Here is a 14,699-nt window from a genome sequence, read left to right as displayed (position 1 = left end):
GTAGAAGAGGGAACCTTTAGTTTGGACCTTGCTTGAACACTAGCCTGTCAAGTAGACCACGCCAAAACAACATCAGGTTGTAGCAAATAGGCCTTTTTGATTGGGAGGTAGCATAAATTATTAAGCTCTGAATTAGACTTGTTTAATGTTTACATTAAACCGGGTTATCTTCTACTCTTGGCTGCCACTTCTCTGTGGAGTCACAGGTAACACTTTTAAGAGCACACGTGCTCCTGTGTGTGTTTTCCATGTGGATTCAGAATTTCTTGTGAGCACTCTTTTTTGGCCACCTTGTCCCCAGTCTACTATAGATCTGGACAAGGGGTTAAGTTTTAGGCACAGACCTCTTTGGCAAGAGTATTAGGCTAATCAGTCAAAAAGTCGGATCTGTCGAAGGCCAGCTAGCTTAGCTTTGTTCCACAGATGGCAACTCTCTAACCCCCTATCAGTCATCTTTTCTATCTTGAACACCTGGAGACCTGGATGAAATTGTATATATTTCAGTCCGTGATCGTCACGGCTACCAAACGAATAAACAAAAAGTGCAAAACACGTTCAATAGCTTCATCTTGCAAATACTATTAATAGTAGTATACATAATGCAGGTATCAGAATGTGAAAATTCAACCTAAGATAGAGACTCTGCAATGAAATGGAAAGATTTCATATTCAAAAGTACTTGTGGGCTCTGAATATACCAAATTGTTGCATTGTATGGGTTTTTTTTTTTTAAGATTTTATTTATTTAATTTGAGAGAGAGGGAAAGAGAGAGAGAGCATGTGCATGCAAGAAGGGTGGGAGGGAGAGAGAGAATCCCAAGCAGACTCCCTGCTAAGTGCGGAGCCTGACGTGAGGCTCGATCTCACAACTGGAGACCATGACCTGAGCCGAAACCAAGAGTCAGATGCTTAACTGACTGAGCCACCCAGGCGCCCCGAGTTCTGTTTTAAATGAGTGAATTTTATGGTATATAAACTATATCAATAAAGTACTCTTTAGAAAGTATTTGTGAAAATTAAAATACGTTATAGAAATGATACTCAACATTGTAGGAATAGATGAAATCACTGAGAAAGAGAGCTGAGGGCAGAGTCTTGAGGAAAGTGTACATTTTAAGGAAGAGAGAGACACGAAAACAGGGAGGGTGTGATTTCAGACATAGGGAGAAAACCAGAGAACAGTGGCTTAAAATTCAGGCTAATGAACTTAGCTATAAAGAAATTGCCAGTGCCCTTTGTGTCAATAGTTCCCATGAAATGAATGTGTTAAGGAGTGAACTGTGAGGAAGATGCAGCTGCACATTATCTTGCCAGAAATAAGGTGGGCAGAAGGAGAAAGAGCCCAACAACAGTGTCAGTGATCATCTGGAGGCAGGGCAGACTTTTGTCTGTATGTCCTTCTTTCTCTGTCTAGACAGGAGAGACTTGTGTGTATCTGGAGAGAAAGGTGAACAAGAGAGCAGAGACTGAAGGTACAGAGGGCTTACATCCAATTCTTGCTCTTACTATGGTCAGAGAAGTTGGTGTTTGGTACAGAGCAGAGCATTTATTCCTTGATGGTTGTGCTGTCTTTGTCATTTCCCTGCTGGGCCACAGGCGCAGCCCCTCCCCTGGACAAAGCAGGGCTGTGGGCCCTGCCCAGAGCTTCCTAGATGAACCCTACTCCTTTCTAATCCAAGAAGGCAGGTCCTAATGCAAGTGAGAGAGACATTACCACATGGGCATAACCTGCACTCTGCTCTCACCCGCGATTAGACACTCATTCCTGAACACCAGTACTTGGTGGCCGAGGCCAGGTGAGCCGTGACACAGCTCACAAGGCTCGGGCACACCCAGCACGGCAGCATACGGTGACCTGGGGCTGCCTTCCATCCCCGCCCTCAGGTCAGAGAGCTAAAGAACATGTTTAGTCAGAGCCTCTGAAACCCTCTCAGAGAGTTCTGCCTCCCTGGGAGTCTCTGAGCCATGCTCTGACTGATAAGTCACCCTCCACCACCACCCCCACCCCCCCCACATCCTGGGAGAAGGGGAGAGGCGGTGTGTGGGGGACACTCCACTCCACTGAGCCACATCCCCACACATACACCGCCTTAGCAAAGGGCTTCTGAACACTTTCTTTCACTAACCTCATCCCTCTCAGGCTCTGCTGCAACTTTTTGTTTTTCTTATTTTGTATTTATTGCCTTTGTCTTGTTTTAGCCAGCATCTAAAAATTCAAAAGGCTAGTTTCATTGTATTTATTATACAGCCTTTTAGAGCCCTGAATAATACTCTAGGATGTAGCGTTCTTCCCTTTTGGGTTATTAACTGTATCTTTCATCTTTTCCTTAATTGTATGTTGGTATTAAATTATATTTCCCCATATCTCTTGGAAATAAAATGTTAACTGAAAATAAAATTCGTTTTTAATACTTACTTATAAAAATGTATTCACTGTGCCTTTTCAAGCAGTCTTTGTGAGTTTGGTGGTACGTGCAATTTAGGGTACATTTAGTAAGTTGAAGGGTTAAAATACCCTGCGCTGTCGCATATGGCAGTGAGCAGAATCGCAGATGTTGATGATACCACGTAATTAGTATTCTTTTATGTAAATGAAGGCTGTCAGCATGTTACCATAGTGTCTACTCTCTCTGAAGCTGGAATTTATGCCACTTGGTCTCACCAAGACCAGGCAGGATTATTCCACTGTCCTTAGTTAAGAACTGAAAAGAAAACAATACGATGAGAGAGAGAAAAGAAATGGAAATCTCCCCAAAAGAGATTATTTTTTTCCTATTTGGTTTTTGTTGATTTCTCCCCCAGAAGTTTTATTCTGATGATGCAGTTACACATTTAGAATCGGCTAAGAGATTTTCAACATGAGAACAATTGGACTAGTCCAGTTAAAAGACAATCATATTTTTAAACTATAGATTTTTGAAAGATGATTGTAATATTCAGTCATCTCATACAGAGACTTTAAGAAAAATAATGGGATAAGTCTAGAAGTTCCTTAGCAGAACAAAAGGCATGAATTGAGGATTTCATTACCTTTTAATTTAATATTTAGTGATATTAACTATAGTAGAATGCTTTTAAATAGTGATTATGTTTTTTAGCTCCAGTTGATTCATATTTTTAAAATAAAATTATGGTAATTAAAGAAGCAGAAGCTAATATTTTGTCCAAGTTTACCCCATATGCAGATCAATCCATGGTGTACAGGACAGTCATTGAAAGTTGCTGATCTAGGGCGCCTGGGTGGCTCAGTTGGTTAAGCGACTGCCTTCGGCTCAGGTCATGATCCTGGAGTCCTGGGATCGAGTCCCACGTCGGGCTCCCTGCTCAGCAGGGAGTCTGCTTCTCTCTCTGACCCTCCCCCCTCTCACGCTCTATCTCATTCTCTCTCTCAAATAAATAAAATCTTTAAAAAAAAAAAAAAAGAAAGTTGCTGATCTACTTAATGATGGAGAACTGTTAAGGCACATCTTGTTCTTTGCCAGTTACACTGCAAGTTTATCTCTTGGATATTGGGTGCCTGTCACACTGGGTGATGTCTGTTTTAAGTGGAAATGTTAGGACTGTTCTGAGCTTTGGGAATTATGAAGGAAAAGGTGTACGTGTCAGAAAAATGTAAAATAGAATTCTTTATGCCTGTTCTTAAAGTGGTCAGAGTATGTATGAGAGATAAGTTAAACACATTCTTTCTTGAACTGAGTGTACCTGGATTGTGTTCTCTTTATTCTTTATTCTGTATGTTGGTTAAAGGGGCTTTTTTCTTTTGTGTCACTTTTGGGTAGTTTCCATTTCATGATCCAGATATGGTTTTTCCTCTAGAGAAGCTAGTCTGCCTAGCTTAAATCACTGTGGTGAGGTGCAAAGTAGCCCTGTGTTTTCCTGAATGGATTTACTCTGCCATATGGCAGGTTAGTGAGTCACCACGACAGATTTGTAATGGGAAAGGGCTGTGCAGGAAGGGATGTGCGTGATCAGCAGATTTATAGATCAGAAAATGAAATCAGAGGAAGAATTTCCAGAGTGCCCTTTCCATTTGACAGCTCTCCAATGGAGAGGGTGTGGAATGGTTTTTTAGTGTTTTTCTATTTTGGCTTTTGGTTGTTCCAGCATATTTTTTCTAGCACAGGAGTTGATTTTGCAAGGCATCAGTGCTCCCGGTGTTGTGTTGCTGTATTCCTGTTCACAGAGATGGTCTCTTTATAGGATTTGAAGCTGTGCTGTTTCATGTGATAAGATCTCGGTGACAATTAAATTCCTGAAGACACATCAAGGCTCCTGTTGGCTAAAATGGGGATCTGCCAGGTTTTGAGTCCTAAGAAGAGGCTATTCAGATATGATTCAGCGAGTACTGAATCTTTTGAAGGAAAGAAAACAAAAAGAAAAGCCGAGTGAGCTAAAGATCATATGTCCTGGTGTATTTAAGTCTGTGCTATCCAGTATTGCAGCCACTAGCCACATGCAGCCACTATTTAAAGTTAAATTAATTAGAATTAAATAAAATTAAAGGTTCGTTCCCTCAGTCTCACTAGCCACATTTCAAGTACTCAATAGGCACACGAGGCTAGTAAATATGGTATTAGACAACACAGATAAATTATGTTTCCATCATTGCAGAAAGTTCCACCGGGCAATGTTAGTCAAAGTGGAAGCTTTTGAGAAAGAAAATTCTTTCTTTGGTTTCCATGAGGACATCTTCATCCCTAAATAATTTACTGGGTTAGTGCAGTGGTTCTAAGGTTTTAATGTACAAGTGAGTCATCTGTAGGGCTTATTTAAAATGGAGATTTGAGACCCCTCCCCAGACTCTCATTCATCGGGTTTGGAGTTGTGACCAGAAATCTGTACATATAACAAGTATCCTAGGGAATTCTGATGCTGGTAAGTGGCTCAGGAACTACATTTTTAAAAATGTTAAGTAAGTGAGAAACTTGGGAATTGCCAGTCTCTTGCTTTCCTCCCCCCCCTTCATTCTTCCATTACTGACTTTCATTTGTGTCCCCAGTAATTGGTTGTAAGCATCATGTGTACCCAACTGGAACTCTTGATTGTAGTAAGTAGCAAAAAGAAAATTCATTTATTTACCATCTCATCTTTTAATGTATGTGTGTTTTAATTTGGCTGTGCCCTATAAAAAGTAAACAAATGGTTATTTCAGTACCATTCTGGACTGTGTGGGAAGGTAATTCTGACAGAACACCTTTGACCACTAAGAGTAGAGCACCCACAAAATTATAATGGAGTAAAAAAAGAAATATAACACATGGTCCTCTCTGAAGATAATATCTAGTTAGGAAGTGGATAAATACATCCAGAGAACTGTCTTAAAGGGCACTTAGTAACAAATCAATAATTTGAAAAATAATGTAGGAGAAACTAAATCCTGAAAGAACTCAAAGGAAAAGCATGATCTGATCTGACTGAAAATCATCTAGGTTACTTCCTTTGTATGATTTTAAGGGTTTCTTATGTAGGGACTTGGCCTTTGCCAATCTGGAATGGGCAATAAAAAATGGGAAGGATCTCTAATTTGGTCCCGTGGTATAGTTGTGGGGCTTTTGGCAATAGTACCAGGCCAAAAAGGGCATCTGGAAACCAACTAAAGGGACTACTCAGAGTGTACTGGATTTAAAACTTCTCTGGGTGGGACGCCTGGGTGGCTCAGTCTGTTAAGCGTCTGCCTTCGGCTCAGGTCATGATCCCAGGGTCCTGGGGGGGATCGAGTCCCGCATCGGGCTCCCTGCTCGGTGGGGAGCCGCTTCTTCCTCTACCCCTGCTTGTGTTCCCTCTCTCGCTGTGTCTCTCTCTGTCAAATAAATAAAATCTTAAAAAAAAAAACCAAAAATACTTCTCTGGGTGACTCCATAATCATGGAACTTCATTTGCTCACAGAAATGAAAGTGGAGAAGAAATGGGGGTGAAGGAAGTTCACTTTATAAGAGGAACTACCTTTAGGGAATTTCAAATACTGGTACTGGGAAAGAAAAAAAAAAAAAAAACCTGTCAAGGTTCCAAAGAATAAAAAGTTTTCTTTTAAAATAATTGTCTATAAAAAATAATAAATAAATAAATAAATAAATAAAAAGGAAAAAAAAATAATTGTCTATAGCCTCTTCTCTTTGGAGAAATTGCCCCTTAGGCTTCTCTGAGGAACAATATTTGAAGAAGCAATGTTAGGAAGACAGGAAGAAAAAGGGAAAAAAAGCTCAATATGTTATTTTTTTAAAAAGCATTTTCACGTATATCATTTGGAAGATTTGCTTTTTTTTTTTTCTTTCTCTTTGCTTGGTAGTTTGGTTAAACCAGTAGCCACTCCACCACTTGTTCTAAGAGTCAGATCTGTCTAATTCTGTACTTACCTATACTTTCAGTAAAGAAAGTAAACATTTTCCCACCTTTTCTACAAGATGTACATGTTCTTTTCACATTGTCTTAGTCCCTCAGGATTGCTATAACAAAAATACCATAGACTGAGTGGCTTATGAACAGCAAACATTTTTCACAGGAGGCTGGGAAGTCCAAGATCATGGCACCAGATTCCATGTCTGGTAAGGACTTCCTGGTTCGTGACCGTTAACACTGGCTTTTCGCTGTGTCCTCACATGGGTGAAGGGAGAGGGAACTGTTTCATAAGGGCATTAAAAAATCCCATTAGTGAAGGCTCATCCCATGAGGGTCAACCCATTCATGACCTAATCATCTCCCAAAGGCCCTGTGTCCCCTATGGGGGGAGTGGGTGGAAGGTGTTGCTATTTTAGCATATGAAAGGGGGGTACACAAACATTCAGACCATAGTAGACCTATAAAATGTTATTTAGATGGGGGCGCTTGGCTGGTTCAGTTGGTAGAATACGTGACTCTTGATCTTGGGCTTGTGAGTTTGAACAGCACATTGGGCGTAGAGCCTACTTTAAAAGAAGTTGTTTAGATTGAGGCTTACACACTACCTCCTTAGAGAGGTTCTTTGGACTCAAGAAAATAAAAATGATACTTTGTACTGTAGAGGACTTTCTCTTTCTTACCTTTATCTTATCCTGTTACCTCTGCTTTGAAATACATTGAAACCGACCTAAGATTGCCTTTTTGAGGGTCTTCATCTCTCAGTGGTATATGAAACATGTCTCTCCTCCCCTCTGTCCCTTTGTGCATACAACTAGGATCTTGATCAGTACAAGATATAGAGGCTTTCACTTCCAGGACATCATCAGTTCAGAGATGGTTCAGAATACAAGTTTCTTTCCCCTGGTGGCCAGCTGAGTACAGTGTGAACTAAGGGTAATGCCATTTCCTCAGGAGTACAAATCAGCCTCGCATAAAAATTAGCTGATATTTAAGAATTAGTACAGGCTTAGAAAATGTAAAGATTCAACTTGGTGCTAAACCCTCCCCCCAGTATTTTTCTTTTTTTTTTTTTAACTTCCTTCCAAAGGAACCAATTTTGCATTGAAAAGTAATGAGCATTGAACTGAAAATGGCAGTTGCAAGCCTTTTTCTAGGGAAATGTTTTGCTGAAACCTCTCTCTCTCTCTCTCTCTCTTTCTCTCTTTCTGGGGGCTCGGTCGTGCCAGGTTGAAAGAGTGGAGCCTTCTGTAAGACATGGATAGATGCAAACATGTCGGGCGGTTGCGGCTCGCCCAGGACCACTCGATCCTGAACCCGCAGAAGTGGTGCTGCAGGGAGTGCGCCACCACCGAGTCCGTGTGGGCTTGTCTCAAGTGCTCCCACGTGGCCTGCGGCCGCTACATCGAGGATCACGCCCTGAAACACTTTGAGGAGACCGGGCACCCGCTAGCCATGGAGGTCCGGGATCTGTACGTGTTCTGTTACCTGTGCAAGGACTACGTGCTCAACGATAACCCGGAGGGGGACTTGAAGCTGCTCAGAAGCTCCCTCCTGGCGGTCAGGGGCCAGAAGCAGGACCCGCCGCTGAGGCGCGGCCGGACGCTGCGGTCCATGGCCGCGGGCGAGGACGCCGTCCCGCTGCAGCGCGCTCCTCAGGGACAGCCGCAGATGCTCACGGCTCTGTGGTACCGGCGCCAGCGCCTGCTGGCCAAGACGCTGCGGCTCTGGTTCGAGAAGAGCTCCCGCGGCCAGGCGAAGCTGGAGCAGCGGCGGCAGGAGGAGGCGCTGGAGCGCAAGAAGGAGGAGGCGCGGCAGCGGCGGCGCGAGGTGAAGCGGCGGCTGCTCGAGGAGCTGGCCAGCGCCCCTCCGCGCAAGAGCGCGCGCCTGCTGCTGCACGCGCCGCGCGCCGCCGCCCCGCTCCCCGCCGCGCCGCGCGCGCCCGCCGGGGGCCGCCCGCCGCCGCGCCGCGCGCCCGCCATGGCGCCGGGCGTCACGGGCCTGCGCAACCTGGGCAACACCTGCTACATGAACTCCATCCTGCAGGTGCTCAGCCACCTCCAGAAGTTCCGCGAATGTTTTCTGAACCTCGACCCTTCCCAGACCCAACAGCTGTTTCCCAAGGCCCCCAACGGGAAGGCTCCGCTCTCGGGCAGGCCCGCCGGCGGCTCGGCCACCGAGCTGTCGGCCAGGAGCGATGGGGCCGAGGCGTGCGAGCGCGAGGGCCTCTGCTTCAACGGCGGGGCCTCCATCAGCAGGAGCCTAGAACTCATCCAGAACAAGGAGCCGAGCTCAAAGCACATTTCCCTCTGTCACGAACTGCACACCCTCTTCCGAGTCATGTGGTCCGGGAAGTGGGCCCTGGTGTCGCCCTTCGCCATGCTTCACTCCGTGTGGAGCCTGATCCCCGCCTTCCGCGGCTATGACCAGCAGGATGCGCAGGAATTCCTCTGCGAGTTGTTGCACAAAGTGCAGCAAGAGCTCGAGTCCGAGGGCACCACGCGCCGGATCCTCATCCCCTTCTCCCAGAGGAAGCTCACCAAACAGGTCTTAAAGGTGGTGAACACCATATTCCACGGGCAGCTACTCAGTCAGGTAGGTTGGCCCACCCTGCCCCCGACTCTCCGCCCAGGGAGGCTTGCTGGTTAGAGTCTGGGCTTCCCGTGAGGGCCTCCGCCAGGTTACTGGGCGGACGAGGATAGCCAACATTTGCTGTAATGCCGCGTAACGGAGGGTGGCCATTGTACCTTTCGTGCTGTGCGTTGTAATGGCCTTGTTGGTGAACTTGCGTCCTCTATCTGGGCAGATTTTTAGTTGAATTTGCTGTATCACGTCATTTTCAGTGACTGTCTTTAACCTTTAATGACAATATAGGTAATATAATATCCTCGTTGTTATAATTAAGAACCTATTGTTGGTGTGCCATCCTTGATCAATTTCAGGAAATTGAACAGTTTGCCTATAACCCTGGTTTCACAGTTTGAAAGAGCCTTCTTCCTTCCAGAACATTCTTTACATACAAGGAAGGGAGATGGCTAGGAGGATGCCAAAGGCCTAAGCAAGTCCCCCTTCTGTTCCCCATTACCTGTCATTTTCTGGATCGTAGGCCATGTAGGGACATAAGCAAAGACTCATAGATAAGATTTTGTGAGAATGTGCGGAAAGAATTTTTAGAGTTAAAAAGGTGGGCAACGTAATGGATTCAGGTAAAACATCTACATTATGTTACTGAGGTATGTGTCTCAGTATTTAGGGTTAAAAGAATGATGAATGGGTTGGGAAGAGTTTTATTTAGACTTTTGTTTTTTAGCACGTAAAGGGGGCGTACTTATGGGCACTTCCTCTACCTGCTGTGGGTCCACAGGAAGAACAGTGCATCTGGGAAGGTTATAGTGGGAGAGGAGGTCTGATCATAAGGCACTTTGAGGCTCTTTGAATACAGGGATCCGTGTAGGGATAATACTGCCAGAAACAAGGGCAAAAAAGAGAGGCAAGTTGGAGTGGGTAGAAGTAGCAAAGTCGGGATGAGGAAGGAGTGAGGATGAGAAAAGCAGGCAGGAATCTGCCAATTCTCTATCTCAGACTGATCCAAGAATGGTCCCATGATAACTTCCAGTGTGTACTGCCACAGCACTGAATGGTAGAGCATGCTTTGGGAGAGAAAGAGAAAGGGTGGGTAATAATCTCTGTGCTGTGTGGGTTTCCAGTTCCAGCTAGCATCATAGTTAGAAATGTATACCAACAGTAATAGGTTCTAATGCTCTTAAGGCTACATTTATTATTTTAATAAATTAAAATTTTTTTGAAAACTTATGCTTCTTTTTGCTAAGATATGTGTTTTGTACAAATCGAGCAAAAATGTATGTGGGAAACATGGAGGTTATATAACCTGTAAATCAATCTTTTCATTCTAGGTCACATGTGTATCATGCAATTATAAATCCAATACCATTGAGCCCTTTTGGGATCTGTCCCTGGAATTCCCTGAACGGTATCACTGCATAGAAAAGGGGTTTGTCCCTTTGAATCAGACAGAGTGCCTGCTCACTGAGATGCTGGCCAAGTTCACAGAGACAGAGGCCCTGGAAGGGAGAATCTACGCTTGTGACCAGTGTAACAGTGAGTGCTTGGGGGTAGAAGTGGAGAGGGAGAAGGGGGACGTGCATCTGGAAGATCGGTGTAAGGTGCTGTTTTTGCTCTCTTAGTCAAAAGTAACACTGATAATATTGAGTGGTTCTAAAGCATCTTTTAAAGATTTTTTTTCTCCCATTTTCCTGAAAACAAGCATGTGGACATCATATGTTAAAAAACAAAACAAAACCTAAGAGTTGGGCTTCCTTTGACTCCTACTGTGATTGACATTAGTTGTTATCTTGGGAGGCATTTGAAAGTGTGGATCCTGAAATGGGGACTCTTATAAGAACGTGAGTACTTAGCTTCGTAGTGCTACAAGGGTCCTGCTTAAATTCATGAACCTAGATCTGACAGTTCTGATTTCATCTAAAGTCAGTTGGCATAGCTTGTTTGAGGGTTACAGTATCAGAAATGTGTGCCTTGTACTGAATTTGCAGATTTCAATCTGCAGATCGTCAGAATTGATGCAATAGATTGGTACGAGACCAGGAAGGCAAGTCATAAGGTGCATCAGCTTCATGGTTACTTTCTATATTTGTTTCTTCATATGCCTTCACATGCCATGCATCTGGGGAAGGTCATAAGAGTATTTCTCTGTCACGGCTCTCATTTTAAAGTGGAACTCTTTGCATGTGGTTGGTTACATAGGCACCTTTTGCAGAGCTCCTTCCATCTTGCCATACTAACCTTAGTGCTTTTGCTAACCCAGCACGTACAGAGGAAATGCGGAGCAAATACTTAGAAGCTTGAATGTGAGTTTTTTGGCATATCAAGATTTGGAAACTAAAATTAATGGATTCTGTAGATATCTTGAAATCAGTTTGCAGCCATAAAATAGTTTGGACTACAAGTTTTGAGAACCACAATCTTATGATGACTCTTAAAATATTTGCATATGGTCTTTTAAAATAGTGAACTGTGGGAAACCTATTGTCCCTGAAGAGTCAGGACAAAAATAAAAAGTCATGCTTGATATTATTCTGCCATTTTTATTTATTTATTTATTTTTTAATTTTAATTTTTTTAAAGATTTTCTTTATTTATTTGACAGAGAGAGAGAGGGAGAGCACAAGTAGGCAGAGAGGCAAGCCAAGGGTGAGGGAGAAGCAGGCTCCCCGCAGAGCAGGGAGCCCGATGTGGGGCTCGATCCCAGGACCCTGGGATCATGACCTGAGCCGAAGGCAGACGCTTAACGACTGAGCCACCCAGGTGCCCCTATTCTGCCATTTTTAAACAAAATTTGAAATGCTGTACTTGGATAACTACAGTCACCTGCCCTGTTCCTTATTGAGATATAAAGGTCGTGACTTAAATTATCTTATTAGAGCAGTATCTATTTGATTTTTTTAAGGTAGTGATTCCTAAAGCTTTTTACTTGTGAGGAACAGAAGGATGTTAACAACTTTAACTCCATCATTCTCGGACAAGGCAATCGGATTAGGGAGGAAATACTTGTATTTATTTTTGCAAAAAAGGATTGTTTTTCTGGTTGCCAGATGTACCAATTTATCAGGATTTCTCTAGGCAAGTTCAAATAGTAGCAGGGAAGGAAAGCAATGGCAAAAGGTACAAGATGCATTGTTGTAATGTGCTTGTGAAGTTTCAAAACTACCAGGCTTCTACCTCTCCATGTGGCCAGCTTAATCGAATGGAGACAGACCTGATCAATCTCAGTTGAATCAGTAATTTCTTTTTCTTTGTGAATTTCATTTTAGGGAAACAAAGCCGGATTCTATATTGTCTTCATCTTAGCTCACATACTCCCTCTACCGAGAGTGGCAGTCACTGCCAGGGTTCCCAGGCAATAATTTTCGAAAATCTGCTGGTGAATTAGAATGTAAAATAAGGTCAGGCCCCTCTTTGAATTCTCTTTCTGTTCATGCCCCCACATATCATGACCACCAGCCCTATTGAAAGGATCTCTGGCACACTCATTCTGCTGCAGTCTGTTATGAGAACAAGCAGCTCCACATCCTATTGTCCCAGGGAGCCCCGTGAAGCATCATCTGGCTGTGATTTGCTGCCTTTCATGAGTGGTACAGACAGGACTTAGATGTCAAGCTCTTCAGACACTGAGACCATGATATCTCAAAGACCATTAGCAGGCACCACAGTGAACCACTAGTTTTATATTCCCATCCATTCACCAGTCTAATTAATATAATAACCGAGCAGTCATCAGTAAATGGGTATAGAGAAGGCTTCCGATAGAAATTAAGAGAACTTTATTTCCGTTGTTTATTTAATGTAATTTAGAAATGCATTCCCCTCACAATTCAGTAGCTTTAGAAACAAAATGAGAGTCTGAGCACTGGTTCTGCTTGGGACTGGATGAATTTGGCCAGTCTGTCTACCTTGTCCTCCATGTCCAGCCGTGTGCTTTTATCCAAGAAACATGTTTCAAAACCTAGATACAGCATAAAACTATAAAACCAGCAGTTTCTTTTCTAATATTTGTATATGTCACAAACAAATCATGCTGAAGAAAGAATCTGTTTAAATATTCTGTCCTTCGGTAATCCTGTGCCCTCTTACTTTTTCCCCAAGCCTGAAATATATGCATTATTCCCCATTTTACAGGAGAGGAAACTGAGGTTGAGAGTTTTGAACAGCATACAACTAGCCGTGAGCAGGAAATAGAATTAGGCCTACTTGATGAAAACAAAAACTCTTCAAGTTACATTCTGGCGCATCATAATTTAAGTGATAAGCGCATATATAAAGGCATAGAACCCTGACGTGCATCTACTCTGCGTGCATGTTGTTGCAGTGACCTTCCAGTATATTCTATTAATAAATCCCTGATATCAGGAATATACCACCCGAAACCCATACCAGTTTTGGAGGTTGCTGATGCAAAAATTGGGGAGTGGCTATATCAGGATTACGTTTGGTTGTTTTTCAGTTAACTCAAATAATAATGACTTAAAAATAGGATATAATTTTTTTTTCCTGTTCCATAAAAGAAGTCTGAAGGACATTCAGGGACTAGCATAGTAGCTGCGTGGTCACTGGGGACCCAAGCTCTTTTCACCTTTCAACTTGCCTAGTTCAAGGCTTCCACCCCAGGGTTAACTCGTGGTCCAAGAGGAACAGTTACAGTCACCCTAAGAGTGCCGCCACCCAGTCATCCCTTCCGAGCCTGGGAGAACTGCCATGGCCACACCAGGCAGGCACGTGGGGCTGGGAAATGCAGTCTGAAGAGGGTCACAGTGCTGCCCCAGATGAAACTGAGGTCCCAGTACTGAGAAATAAGGAGAAAGCATATTGGGTGGCAAGTCATTGTCTCTGCCATAGCCAGGAAAGAACGAGACTCCTCACCATCTATGTCTTATACCTTCCCAAACCATATAGGCAAACGACGAAAATCCAATCCCAAACCCCTTGTTCTGAGTGAAGCTAGAAAGCAGTTAATGATCTACAGACTACCTCAGGTCCTCCGGCTGCACCTTAAAAGATTCAGGTGAGCTTGCTCTGGGGCCTTCCAGGTGGCTGTGAGCTGTGGGGATGATAGCTGCCTCAAAGGCTTTGGTGAGGGCAGATGTCTTCTTTGGTGTTGGGAGGGGAAGCCTATTCCCTAGAGACCTTGCACTGTCCATGGCGACTGAATGCTTCCTGCCCAGTAAGGCATGTTAATGGGGGTGCCCAGGACAGGGCTTCAGCTCGCACAGCCCTGTCTCATCAGCTAGCCTGCACTGGGTGTCTGCTTGGGAGATTCTCTAGCCCTACTTGGGCTTATAAAGAGTCATTTTCAGAACCAAGTATGACATAATCTGTGAAAAGAAGGGCAGACAGTAAACTACAAAAAGATTATTGCCCAACTGCTTGTTTTAGGGATTTCTAGTTTCAGAGTACATCATGGAACATTCACAGGAAATATATGTGGGCATTGATCACTGTTTTATTGATGCAAAAGCCACATCTTGAAGATTATGTTTTCTCAGTTCCATTTTTTACCTTCCTCTACCTAGGATAACGTATGCCATTTTTGACTAGTATGAACTTTATATCCATGCTTTAGGTGGTCTGGCCGTAATCATCGAGAGAAGATTGGGGTCCATGTCGTCTTTGACCAGGTATTAACCATGGAACCTTACTGCTGCAGGGACATGCTCTCCTCTCTTGACAAAGAGACCTTTGCCTATGATCTCTCCGCAGTGGTCATGCATCACGGGAAAGGGTTTGGCTCAGGACACTACACAGCCTATTGCTACAACACAGAGGGAGGTGCG

General features: G+C 43.7%; 1 protein-coding gene across 5 annotated transcripts in view; it reads left to right on the top strand.

Annotated features, from left to right (window-relative positions):
- USP49 (ubiquitin specific peptidase 49) overlaps positions 1-14,699 on the top strand; it is an 88,494-nt gene that overhangs the window by 66,156 nt on the left and 7,639 nt on the right. For 4 of the 5 annotated variants that reach the window (XM_064597592.1, XM_054505848.2, XM_064597591.1 and 1 more), the window contains 4 exons: positions 7,563-8,928; positions 10,248-10,452; positions 13,822-13,930; positions 14,489-14,694. In XM_064597592.1, coding sequence (XP_064453662.1) covers positions 7,591-8,928; positions 10,248-10,452; positions 13,822-13,930; positions 14,489-14,694 — 1,858 coding nt within the window. In that variant the 5' untranslated portion in view covers positions 7,563-7,590. The remainder of the gene's footprint in view (positions 1-7,562; positions 8,929-10,247; positions 10,453-13,821; positions 13,931-14,488; positions 14,695-14,699) is intronic. The other variant, XM_054505850.2, reaches the window with a different exon arrangement.

This window comes from Mirounga angustirostris, unplaced genomic scaffold (assembly GCF_029215605.1).
Source record: "Mirounga angustirostris isolate CCGP_5_RB_7025 unplaced genomic scaffold, mMirAng1.0.hap1 SCAF_8, whole genome shotgun sequence".
Taxonomy (NCBI): domain Eukaryota; kingdom Metazoa; phylum Chordata; class Mammalia; order Carnivora; family Phocidae; genus Mirounga; species Mirounga angustirostris.
Note: the sequence above shows the minus strand (reverse complement) of the source record. Positions and strands in the feature narration are given on the sequence as shown.